We start from the raw sequence: 13,469 nt of genomic DNA on the forward strand, positions 1-13,469 counted from the left end.
TTGGTACAGTATATATCTATACCTATATATACAAAACACAGAAGGGGACTGCACTCTCAGACCAGACCGAGTACACATCCCATGACCCTGCAACATGCTCAGCCCTGGGTGCTCACTGGCACTCACAGGAAGCTGTGCTGCCCCCAGAGTCACATGCAGTTAAGCCCAGACAGGTCTGGGTGCAAGAACCATAGGGAAAATTACAAAACAAATGAATACAACACACAGAGAAAGTCCAGCACTCACTTACAAGCTCTCAGCTAAGATTAAAAGCAAAAATGGAAGGGTTAGTTACCGCATTTAGCCAAATGGGACAAGCCCAGGTACAACGACAAGATCCCTTCCAAAAACCTGGGACCCTAAAACAGCCACACAATGCAAGCTCTCAATCCAAACAAACTGGGAACAAGTGAAGGGTGCACAGGCTTATGTAATCACCCCAGACATATACAAAACACGGAAGGGGACTGCACTCTCATACCGGACCGGGTACACATCCCATGACCCTGCTACATGCTCAGCCCTGGGTGCTCACTGGCAGTTAACCCCAGACATATATATAGGTATAGATATATGAATATCTGTTTATAAATACATAGAACATATTCTGCTATGCGCAGAGCATTGGAATGTTAAATATTTACTGTAAATACACAGTTAAATACTTTATTAAAAATGAATATTCCATAAATATGTTTTTACATGTTTTCATCTACTGAACTACAAAGGGCTCCAATGCACTTATATACAGTATATATGTATACATCTGTATTTATGAGATTATATGTATATAAATACATATATACACGTATAAATATATAACAGCTAACCCCCAAGACCCTAACCTAAGACTTCATAAGTTACACAAAATAAAAAAACTACCATTACCAAAAATAAAAAAAAATCTGAAAAATAAAAAGCCCCAACCAGTAAGCCTATACTAAATCTAAAGTCCCCTTTAAAAAAAGCCCTCCCCAAAACACTAAAACCTACTCTAAAAATTGCCCTGAAAAGGGTATTTGTCGGGCATAGCCCTAGTTGAAGTGATTATCTTTTTTGCATAAATAAATCCCTATACTAAAATTAAATTAACCCCCCAAAATTCTAATCTTTAAAAAACCCTATCCTAAAAAAAGATGCCCTGAAAAAGGTGTCAGCAATTAAGCTCTTTTTCTAACCCTAATCTAAACCCTGAACGCTAAACCCCAAAGTTTCTACTCACCAACCGTGAATCTGGCTCCTAGGTGGGCTGCTGCTTTTCCAACTTCATTCATGGGGCTTTCCTCTTCCATCCGACTCGTCTTCTTCCATCCTCTTATCTTCCATCTGACGTCCTATTCATGCGGTCACTGCCTCACACTAAAGCTTGAATGCAAGGTTCCCCCTTATATAGGGGTGCCCTTGCATTTTTATTGGCTGATTTTTTAATTTTTTGTCCAATCAGCCAGTAGAATGAAACCTTTTTCTACTGGCTGATTGGTTTATGAATTAAGAAATCAGCCAAAAGGGGGAATCTCGCATTTAAGCTTCAGTGTGCGGCGGTGACCACATAAAGAGGACGTTGGACGAAAGATAAGAAGAAAAGAAGCATTGGATGGAAGATGGAAGACTGCTCGGATAAAAGAGGACAGCTCCAGCGGAGTTCCGTGATGGATGAAGATAGAAGAGGGGTCCACCTTAGATATGAAGCAGTCCATCTCGGAGCTGGATTCAAGTTTGGTGATTGAAAACTTTAATGGTTTAGCGTTAGGGTTTTTATTTTTAGATTAGTGTTAGCAGAAGAGCTTTATTGCTGATGCCCTTTTAAGGACATCTTTTTTAGCATAGCGTTTTTTAAAGATAGGTATGTTTTCGGGTGGTTACTTAGGTTCTAGTATAGGGATTTGTTTTTTACAAAAGAGATAATCACTATAACTAGGGCACAGCCTGATAAATGCCCTTTTCAGGTAGGTTTTAGTGTTAATATAGGTTTTTTTTTATTTTGGGGTGGGCTTTTTTTGTAAAGAGCACTTTTAGGATAGACCTTCCTTGAGGGTTTTTATTTCTGGTAGTTTTTGTTGTTGTTATAATGCTAGTATTTTTTTGTAACTTTGGGGGTGTTAGGCTAGGAGTCTGGAGGGTTAGCTATTAGGGAGTTAAGATGGGGGGTTGTGGCGGTTTAGGGGTTAATAGGTTTGGGTTTCATGCAATGGGGAGTTGTGGAGGTTTAGGAGATAATAGGTTAGAGTTTTTTTTCTGATGGGAGTTGTGGCGGTTTAGGGGTTAATAGGTTAGGGGGTGATTAGGATAATAGGCTATGGCAGATTAGGGGTTAATAATGTAGAGGTGTTAGGATACGCTGGGGTGAGGGATCATAAGGGGTTAATAGATTTTAGAGGAGCATTATATGTATATACAATGTTTTGTATAATGCATATTATTTTAACTATTGTATAGATTTCAAACAGCTTTTTTTCTGTTATTTTTTTATTTTAACATTAATATTTATTTTTCTAAATATAGTTATGTTATCAACGTCAGTAGCCAAAATTTTTAATTTTTAATTAACATTTGTTTAACTTTGCAAAGTTAAGGATTATGCATTTATGCAACACTATACAATTGAGGATACAGTCTTGTATAACATAATTATATTTAGAAAAAGAAATATTAATGTAAAAAATAAAAAAAGAACAAAGAACCCCCCCCCCAAACTTTTTAAAATCACTACAATATTTAAAGTATATAGTATAGCATTGTACAATAGGATGCATATAAATGATGGCGCCTTTAGTTATAATAGGAAGGTTTTTTGTTTTGTTTTTATTAGTAAGGCAGATCGGCGACTAGATGTAGGTGTTCTGTGGGCGTTAGCTGGGCGTTCCACGGGAGTAACCTGCATTTTAATAGGCTAACATCGGCAGTAGTGCAAGCGCTGCCCTGCAGGTTAGTTACAGGTTTTCAGCCATATTTGTTTCGCCAAGATTTCCAGTGTGAGGCAGGTAGTGTAGGTTTAGTTACGCATTAGGCATGGATTATTTGAAGTGTTCCTACATAGAAAACTCTTTTTGTTTCAGTGAGCGCACTGTCTGTGCTGTGTATGAACACTTCAAATACAGCCCCCCCTCCCCACTGATAGTGCCGACAAGTGGCGATGTCGGCGGACTTTTGCAGAAGCCGCAATCCCTATTATTTTCCATGGGAGACACATCGCTTCTTGTCTGCACTTTCTGGTTCAGCTCCCTTTTTAGGAATACAATGTTGATGTTTTGAATATTGGGGCCTGAGACTTACAGGAATTAAAGTGAAAGTAAAGTTACATGCTTCGCTATCCTCAGTTACATAGTTCATCTAAAAATAATAGTACTTTCATTCATGATTTTTTACAAAGTTCAATGTAAATACATTTTGATCCGCAATTAAATATTATTTTTGTCAACTTACAATTCAACCCGTTTTTTTTTTTTTTAATTTTACTTCCTGATCACGTTGTTTGATCTTTCAATTGACTTTCTGGCCGTTAGGCGGCTGTGCAGCAACATCATCAGCCTATTGATTGAGTTGCGCATGCGGCAAATATTATTATGCATAAATTTGTTGGTAGCGTGTTCCCGATTCGCACATGTGCATACCTGTTTTTCGCCACTGAGCTCAGAACGTCATCTGTTTAGCACATCGCATTACTAGCGATCAATAAGTAAAAGTAAGTTTCTAAGTACTTTATCAAGCAATTATAACTTATTGTGAAGTAATCACAATGCCTTACACTTAAAATGGTATCAATCAATTTATCCAGGAATAAAATTAATTTATTAGTCTGATTGAGAATTTTCAATATGCTGAACATGTAACGAATAGCTGAATTGCCATTGTAAAAAAGTATCTTCATGTTACTTACAATCAGCACCAATGCTATTGTGTGATAGCTATTTATTTCAGTTATTCTGAATTGTTCTAGACAAAAATAGAATATCTAACATACAAATTATTTTCAAATATTTTGATTAATATATACACTATCTACCAATTTGAAAAAAAACAAAAAATCAATATTAAATATAACAACAATAACGATGTTATCTTATCTAAATTGGTATATTCGATCAAAATAATGTTTATTTTATGCCTGACATATAAATAAATTTCAGGTCATATCATAGGAGATTTCATCTATGTAATGATGAAGAATACGAACGATATATGAAATGTTGTAACATGGATTGCTAAAAATATTAAAATATATGAATTATTGAGCTTACAAATTGTTAATATAGTAGTGTATATATAATTAATTTCTAAATACTTCCAATCGTTATATAATTAGATTTTTGGAATTTGGCTCCCTGTTCTTACCAATGCAGCAGCTCATTAGGTAAATAGCATAGTGCTGAATGAATACATTACGTCATTCATTGAGTACTATGTTTCCAAAGACATTGACGCATGCCCGTTGGACACCAGCTGTTCAAAGAATTGCATGTGCATTGAAGGATCCATCAACGATTCGTGCATGCGCAATGTGCTCGTTGCTTGTGAACGCGCATTACAGCTACGTATAGAGTGGGTGGAACCGCTCTATATGTCAACACACAGAAAGATTGGAAGTGGAAGATGGGCGGAGCGTGAAAGATAACGGTAGGAATTATAAAAGTAAAAATAAAACGGATAATTAATTTTTTTTTAATAAAAACATATAGCTATCTGGAATTTACTTTCACTTTAAGAAAGTTCTGCCCCTGTATTGTCTATGCAATAAATTTCACTCCAAGCTGGAGAGTTTTTGGCCGCTTTAAGAGAAAATAATATAACAAATATTAACCACAGAGCCATGTTTTTCTATTTCTTGTAGAGCTGATTCCCTAATATTCTGGGAGATCACATAATAGTCTTAAAAAATGTATTTTGAGAAATTTGTCTCACTCGAGACTTTTAATAAATCAATAATTTCACTGCTGGATAAATACCTAATTTTTTTTTATAAAATTTCAGTCACCAAACATTTATTACATTTCTACTTTTCATTACAGAACTGAGAAAATGAAGATAAAGTTATCCTGTACCATCTGGATTTCGTTTTATTTATTAAGTATTACAAAGGTATTTTACTCAATGTTATACTTTATGTTTTCTCACAAATAATTTCATTTTATAATTTGTTGTCCAGAGGTTTCATTTATAGAAACTTTATTCTATCTAAATGTAATTTAGTAAAATCTTACGGCTAGATTTAGAGTTGGGCGGTAGCCGTCAAAACCAGCGTTAGAGGATCCTAACGCTGGTTTTGGCCGCCCGCTGGTATTTGGAGTCAGTCAGGAAAGGGTCGAACGCTCACTTTCCAGCCGCGATTTTTCCATACCGCAGATCCCCCTACGCCATTTGCGTATCCTATCTTTTCAATGGGATCTTTCTAACGCTGGTATTTAGAGTCTTGGCTGAAGTGAGCGTTATAAATCTAACGACAAAACTCCAGCCGCAGAAAAAACCCAGGAGTTAAGAGCTTTCTGGGCTAACGCCGGTTTATAAAGCTCTTAACTACTGTGCTCTAAAGTACACTAACACCCATAAACTACCTATGTACCCCTAAACCGAAGCCCCCCCACATCGCCGCCACTCTATTAAAATTTTTAACCCCTAATCTGCCGCTCCGTACACCGCCGCAACCTACGTTATCCCTATGTACCCCTAATCTGCTGCCCCTAATACCGCCTACCCCTATATTATATTTATTAACCCCTTATCTGCCGCCCCCAACGTTGCCTCCACCTACCTACAATAATTAACCCCTAATCTGCCGACCGGATCTCCCCGCTACTATAATAAATGTATTAACCCCTAATCCGCCTCACTCCCGCCTCAATAACCCTATAATAAATAGTATTAACCCCTAATCTGCCCTCCCTAACATCGCCGACACCTGACTTCAAGTATTAACCCCTAATCTGCCGACTGGAGCTCACCGCTACTCTACTAAATTTTTTAACCCCTAAAGCTAAGTCTAACCCTAACCCTAACACCCCCCTAAGATAAATATAATTTTTAGCTAATGAAATAAATTAACTCTTATTAAATAAATTATTCCTATTTAAATCTAAATACCTGTAAAATAAACCCTAATATAGCTACAATATAAATTATAATTATATTGTAGCTATTTTAGGATTAATATTTATTTTACAGGCAACTATGTAATTATTTTAACCAGGTACAATAGCTATTAAATAGTTAATAACTATTTAATAGTTACCCAGTTAAAATAATTACAAAATTACCTGTAAAATAAATCCTAACCTAAGTTACAATTAAACCTAACACTACACTATCAATAAATAAATTAAATAAAATACCTACAATTATCTACAATTAAACCTAACACTACACTATCAATAAATTAATTAAATACAATACCTACAAATAAATACAATTAAATAAACTAACTAAAGTACAAAAAATAAAAAAGAACTAAGTTACAAAAAAATAAAAAAATATTTACAAACATTAGAAAAATATTACAACAATTTTAAACTAATTACACCTACTCTAAGCCCCCTAATAAAATAACAAAGACCCCCACAATAAAAAATGCCCTACCCTATTCTAAAATTAAAATAGAATAGCTCTTTTACCTTACCAGCCCTGAAAAGGGCCCTTTGCGGGGCATGCCCCAAAGAATTCAGCTCTTTTGCCTGTAAAAAAAACCCATACAATACCCCCCCCAACATTACAACCCACCACCCACATACCCCTAATCTAACCCAAACCCCCCTTAAATAAACCTAACACTAAGCCCCTGAAGATCTCCCTACCTTGTCTTCACCACACCGTGTCCCGATCTGTTCAGAAGAGCCTCCTAAATCTTCATCCAAGCCCAAGCGGGGGCTGAAGAGTGACGTCCATCCTCCGGCTGAAGTCTTGATCCAACCGGCAAATGAAGAAGTCCATCTTCAGGAAGAAATCTTCATCCTATCCGGGCAGAAGAGGACATCCGGACCGGCAAACATCTTCATCCAAGCCGCATCTTCTATGTTGTTCCATCCGATGACGAGCGGCTGATCTTGAAGTCCTCCGGCGCGGATCCATCCTCTTCGTTCGACGTCCAACTGAAGAATAAAGGTTCCTTTAAAGGACGTCATCCAAGATGGCGTCCATCGAATTCCGATTGGCTGATAGGATTCTATCAGCCAATCGGAATTAAGGTAGGAAAATTCTGATTGGCTGATGGAATCAGCCAATCAGATTCAAGTTCAATCCGATTGGCTGATCCAATCAGCCAATCAGATTGAGCTTGCATTCTATTGGCTGTTCCGATCAGCCAATAGAATGCGAGCTCAATCTGATTGGCTGATCGGATCAGCCAATCGGATTGAACTTGATTCTGATTGGCTGATTCCATCAGCCAATCAGAATTTTCCTACCTTAATTCCGATTGGCTGATAGAATCCTATCAGCCAATCGGAATTCGAGGGACGCCATCTTGGATGACGTCCCTTAAAGGAACCTTCATTCATCAGTTGGACGTCGAACGAAGAGGATGGATCCGCGCCGGAGGACTTCAAGATCAGCCGCTCGTCATCGGATGGAACAACATAGAAGATGCGGCTTGGATGAAGATGTTTGCCGATCCGGATGTCCTCTTCTGCCCGGATAGGATGAAGATTTCTTCCCGAAGATGGACTTCTTCATTTGCCGGTTGGATCAAGACTTCAGCCGGAGGATGGACGTCACTCTTCAGCCCCCGCTTGGGCTTGGATGAAGATTTCGGAGGCTCTTCTAGACACATCGGGACCCGGTGTGGTGAAGACAAGGTTGGGAGATCTTCAGGGGCTTAGTGTTAGGTTTATTTAAGGGGGGTTTGGGTTAGATTAGGGGTATGTGGCTGGTGGGTTGTAATGTTGGGGGGGGGTTATTGTATGTTTTTTTTTTACAGGCAAAAGAGCTGAATTCTTTGGGGCATGCCCCGCAAAGGGCCCTTTTCAGGGCTGGTAAGGTAAAAGAGCTTTTCTATTTTAATTTTAGAATAGGGTAGGGCATTTTTTATTTTGGGGGTCTTTGTTATTTTATTAGGGGGCTTAGAGTAGGTGTAATTAGTTTAAAATTGTTGTAATATTTTTCTAATGTTTGTAAATATTTTTTTATTTTTTGTAACTTAGTTCTTTTTTATTTTTTGTACTTTAGTTAGTTTACTTCATTGTTTTTATTTGTAGGTATTGTATTTAATTAATTTATTGATAGTGTAGTGTTAGGTTTAACTGTAGATAATTGTAGGTATTTTATTTAATTTATTTATTTATAGTGTAGTGTTAGGTTTAATTGTAACTTAGGTTAGGATTTATTTTACAGGTAATTTTGTAATTATTTTAACTAGGTAGCTATTAAATAGTAAATAACTATTTAATAGCTATTGTACCTGGTTAAAATAATTACAAAGTTGCCTGTAAAATAAATATTAATCCTAAAATAGCTACAATATAATTATAATTTATATTGTAGCTATGTTAGGGTTTATTTTACAGGTAAGTATTTAGCTTTAAATAGGATTAATTTATTTAATAAGAGTTAATTTATTTCGTTAGAATAAAATTATATTTAACTTAGGGGGGTGTTAGTGTTAGGGTTAGACTTAGCTTTAGGGGTTAATACATTTATTAGAGTAGCGGCGAGCTCCGGTCGGCATATTAGGGATTAATAATTGTAGGTAGGTGGAGGCAACGTTGGGGGCGGCAGATTAGGGGTTAATAAATATAATATAGGGTTCGGCGGTGTTAGGGGCAGCAGATTAGGTGTACATAGGGATAATGTAGGTTGCGACGGTGTACGGAGCGGCAGATTAGGGGTTAATAATAATATGCAGGGGTCAGTGATAGCGGGGGCGGCAGATTAGGGGTTAATAAGTGTAAGGCTAGGGGTGTAGGGGTGTTTAGACTCGGGGGTTCATGTTAGGGTGTTAGGTGCAGACATAGGAAGTGTTTCCCCATAGGAAACAATGGGGCTGCGTTAGGAGCTGAACGCTGATTTTTTGCAGGTGTTTGTTTTTTTCAGCTCAAACGGCCCCATTGTTTTCTATGGGGGAATCGTGCACGAGCACGTTTTTGAAGCTGGCCGCGTCCGTAAGCACCGCTTGTATCGAGAGTTGAAGTGGCGGTAAATATGCTCTACGCTCCCTTTTTTGGAGCCTAACGCAGCCATTCTGTGAACTCTAAATACCAGCGGTATTTAAAAGGTTCGGGAGAAAAAAAGCACGCGTAGCTAACGCACCCCTTTGGCCGCAGAACTCTAAATCTAGCCATTAATGTTTATAGAAAAAAATATAGTTAAAGAAAACACCATATGTTAAAATAGAAAAAACTTTATAACTTTTTTTCCTATTGAAAAGAACTTTGTTGTGGAAATTGGTGACTAATTGGTGACAACTGTTTTATGGTTACGTAAAGAAATTTTGAGTGCTATTGTAGCATGAGGAGGTGCTAGGGGTATTGTGTTGCACGATTTTGAGACAAATTAATTCTTGGGGGCCGAATTATCAAGCTCCGAATGACTGCTGCTCCATAACTGGTCCGTCTACTCTGAGGCTGCGGACATCAATCCGTCCAATCCTATACGATCGGGCTAATTGACAACCCCTGCTAGCGCAATGATAAATGCTGACAGCATATGCTGTCAGCATTCATCAATGTCTGTTGGACATGATCCACCAAGCGGATCATGTCGGACAAACTGATGATAAATCGGCCCCTTGGACATTAAGTTTTCTTGGGAGCGAATCCCTCAATTTCTTCGGTATCACTTTGTATAACCGAAATCTTGTGTTTGTTTATAGTAAGAAAAAGAAGACAAGAGCGCAAGGAGGCATCTCTAAAAGTAACAGATTTTACTTCACAAATATTTCAGTGCAAATAAAAAGTGCACGTACAGAATTAAAAATCAAATAAGCAGAGTGTGATTATATCACCATGAGTTTCTCCCCAAACAACCACGGTTTCAGTCTCATTAGATTCGAAAGAGCCGTATGTTACTTTCAAACTCCACCGTCTGCCGGACAGCTGGTATTAGGTTTGCATGTAGGGAGAAACACGTTTAAACATCAACGCGTTTCCTCTGGTATCCACCAGACTTTTTCAAGAGGAATGATTACATGGCAAACTTAATCCTAGCCTAAATAGTATCGGCACACCTTTTACCGGTATAGGTAGAGGGTGAGGATTGGATACTGACCATTTTGTTAAATCTAATGTTGATTGGTTACACGATCTATCCATCAGAGTCGTGTACACCTGTCAACTAGAAAATGATCAGGACAGAATGAGCCCTGTATTACACATGAGATCATGACGAAAATGTAATCCCTGCATAATTTCACATAAATGAATAAAAGAGGTCCCTAATATCATACATAATTTCAACATATCATAAACAATTTCATAAAACATGACTTGATACAATTAAAAAAACATTTTAAAAAGGCAACGTTAAGAAACTGTGTTAAAAACCAAACGGCAACGGGTAACTTATATTGTATGCATGCTAAAAAAAAGAACGACTAATAATATATATAGTGTCCTAGATTACGCTAATACATATGTGCTAGGAACAGGCATGCAAATAAAGGGTAAAAATTTACACTACAAATTGTCGGTTTCTTACAGCTACAAACTAATAAAAAGTGAACCGAATGAGCTACCCAGAACAATCTTGTGCGTGACTTGAGGGTTTGTATAACTATATCTGATAATATACCAGTCCTTGACTCACATAATAGATGATATAGAGTGCAGTGAGAATCATAACATAATAAGAAACATGAATGAATAGGAGCTACAGTTACTTTAAAACTAAGGTGTAGATAAACCTATGTAGAAAAGGTGCCTGCTCCGTTCATATAACTGGGTACTTAGTAATGTAAACCAAAGTAGAAACTGAGAAATTAAAAAATTTTAAAATTGGAGCAGGTGGAAAATTAGAATGTTCCCTCTAAACCTAGAAATTCTTTCAAATTGTTTTATGAGAAAATGGATATTTACCTACATTACATAAAAGCTTGTAAATCTAGATCAATATTAAGTCCATATGTACTGGATATATTTAGGGTTTTCAACTTGTGAATCCAATACGTTTCACGGTGGCGAAGAGCCTTCAGCCTATTGTTTGAGTAATTGGGTGCCATCCAGTCTAAAATAAAAATCTTTAAACTTTGAGGATTCGAATTGTGAAAGGTTCTAAAGTGATCTGAGACACTAACGACTAGATTTAGAGTTTTGTCGGTAACGACCCGCGTAGCTAACGCTGGCTTTTTTTTGGCCGCACCTTTTAAATACCGCTGGTATTTAGAGTTCACAGAATGGCTGGGTTTTCAGTGCGTTAGGCTCCAAAAAAGGGAGCGTAGAGCATATTTACCGCCACTGCAACTCTCGATACCAGCGGTGCTTACGGACGCGGCCAGCTTCAAAAACGTGCTCGTGCACGATTCCCCCATAGGAAACATGGGGCTGTTTGAGCTGAAAAAAAACCTAACACCTGCAAAAAAGCAGCGTTAAGCGCCTAACGCAGCCCCATTGTTTCCTATGGGGAAACACTTCCTAAGTCTGCACATAACACCCTAACATGTACCCCGAGTCTACACACCCCTAACCTTACACTTATTAACCCCTAATCTGCCGCCCCCGCTATCGCTGACACCTGCATATTTTTTTAAACCCCTAATCTGCCGCTCCGTACACCGCCGCAACCTACATTATACCTATGTACCCCTAATCTGCTGCCCCTAACACCGCCAACCCCTATATTATATTTATTAACCACTAATCTGCCGCCCCCAACGTCGCCTCCATCTACCTACACTTATTAACCCCTAATCTGCCGACCGGACCTCACCGCTACTATAATAAATGTATTAACCCCTAAAGCTAAGTCTAACCCTAACACTAACACCCCCCTAATTTAAATATAATTTAAATCTAACGAAATAAATTAACTTTTATTAAATAAATTATTCCTATTTAAAGCTAAATACTTACCTGTAAAATAAACCCTAATATAGCTACAATATAAATTATAATTATATTGTAGCTATTTTAGGATTAATATTTATTTTACAGGCAACTTTGTAATTATTTTAACTAGGTACAATAGCTATTAAATAGTTAATAACTATTTAATAGTTACCTAGTTAAAATAATTACAAAATTACCTGTAAAATAAATCCTAACCTAAGTTACAATTAAACCTAACACTACACTATCAATAAATTAATTAAATAAAATACCTACATTTACCTACAATTAAACCTAACACTACACTATCAATAAATTAATTAAATACAATACCTACAAATAAATACAATGAAATAAACTAAAGTACAAAAAATAAAAAAGAACTAAGTTACAAAAAATAAAAAAATATTTACAAACATTAGAAAAATATTACAACAATTTTAAATTAATTACACCTACTCTAAGCCCCCTAATAAAATAACAAAGACCCCCAAAATAAAAAAATGCCCTACCCTATTCTAAAATTAAAATAGAAAAGCTCTTTTACCTTACCAGCCCTGAAAAGGGCCCTTTGCGGGGCATGCCCCAAAGAATTCAGCTCTTTTGCCTGTAAAAAGAAAACATACAATACCCCCCCCCAACATTACAACCCACCACCCACATACCCCTAATCTAACCCAAACCCCCCTTAAATAAACCTAACACTAAGCCCCTGAAGATCTCCCTACCTTGTCTTCACCATGCCAGGTTCACCGATCGATCCAGAAGAGCCTCCGATGTCTTGATCCAAGCCCAAGCGGGGGGCTGAAGATGTCCATGATCCGACTGAAGTCTTCATCCAAGCGGGAGCTGAAGAGGTCCATGATCAGACTGAAGTCTTCATCCAAGCGGGAGCTGAAGAGGTCCATGATCGTATGGATGTACCATTAATTGCAAAGACAAAAAGAAATCTTGCAAGAAAAGGGATAGGCCTGTCTGACTCTAAATATATATCTTGAAAAACCCACTGGTTTAGATTATCAACATAAGGTGGTGGATTAATATAGGAGAGCAATGCTCTATGTCAGGGAGTAAATGGAACCCCAAATACCCAATTAGAAGTTAGAATGAAGTTAAAATTGTCTCAGAAAACCATTCATACTACACAAATCTTTATTAGGAGACAAGAAGTAAAGTCCAGCAGGACTCAGACAAACATTCACACATACACTGATTAAAAAATAGCTCAAGCTCGTGTCTTAATTTAGAAGAATTCAATATGTAGCGTGGGAAACAGAAATATTATTTTTGCAGTAATCTCTGCAAATAGGGTTCTTAAGGATATCTAATATAAGCAGATGCTATAAGATTCCTAAGATTGTTAATAATATGCAGATTAACTGTTGCACAGTAAATAATGGACCCTTGGATGGTGTGTGCAGAGAGTAATAGCTAGGATATGTATATATAACTTATTCAGTTTTAGCAATCAGGGTATCATAAAGTTCAGTAGTATGTGCACTAATA

At 37.2% G+C, this 13,469-nt stretch overlaps 1 protein-coding gene across 2 annotated transcripts in view; it reads left to right on the forward strand.

Annotated features, from left to right (window-relative positions):
• The window catches only part of LOC128654717 (ecto-ADP-ribosyltransferase 3-like), a 112,640-nt gene that overhangs the window by 23,092 nt on the left and 76,079 nt on the right, over positions 1 to 13,469 (forward strand). For both annotated transcript variants that reach the window (XM_053708795.1, XM_053708796.1), the window contains exon 2: positions 5,007 to 5,076. In XM_053708795.1, coding sequence (XP_053564770.1) covers positions 5,017 to 5,076 — 60 coding nt within the window. In that variant the 5' untranslated portion in view covers positions 5,007 to 5,016. The remainder of the gene's footprint in view (positions 1 to 5,006; positions 5,077 to 13,469) is intronic.

Source organism: Bombina bombina, chromosome 3, assembly GCF_027579735.1.
Source record: "Bombina bombina isolate aBomBom1 chromosome 3, aBomBom1.pri, whole genome shotgun sequence".
Taxonomy (NCBI): domain Eukaryota; kingdom Metazoa; phylum Chordata; class Amphibia; order Anura; family Bombinatoridae; genus Bombina; species Bombina bombina.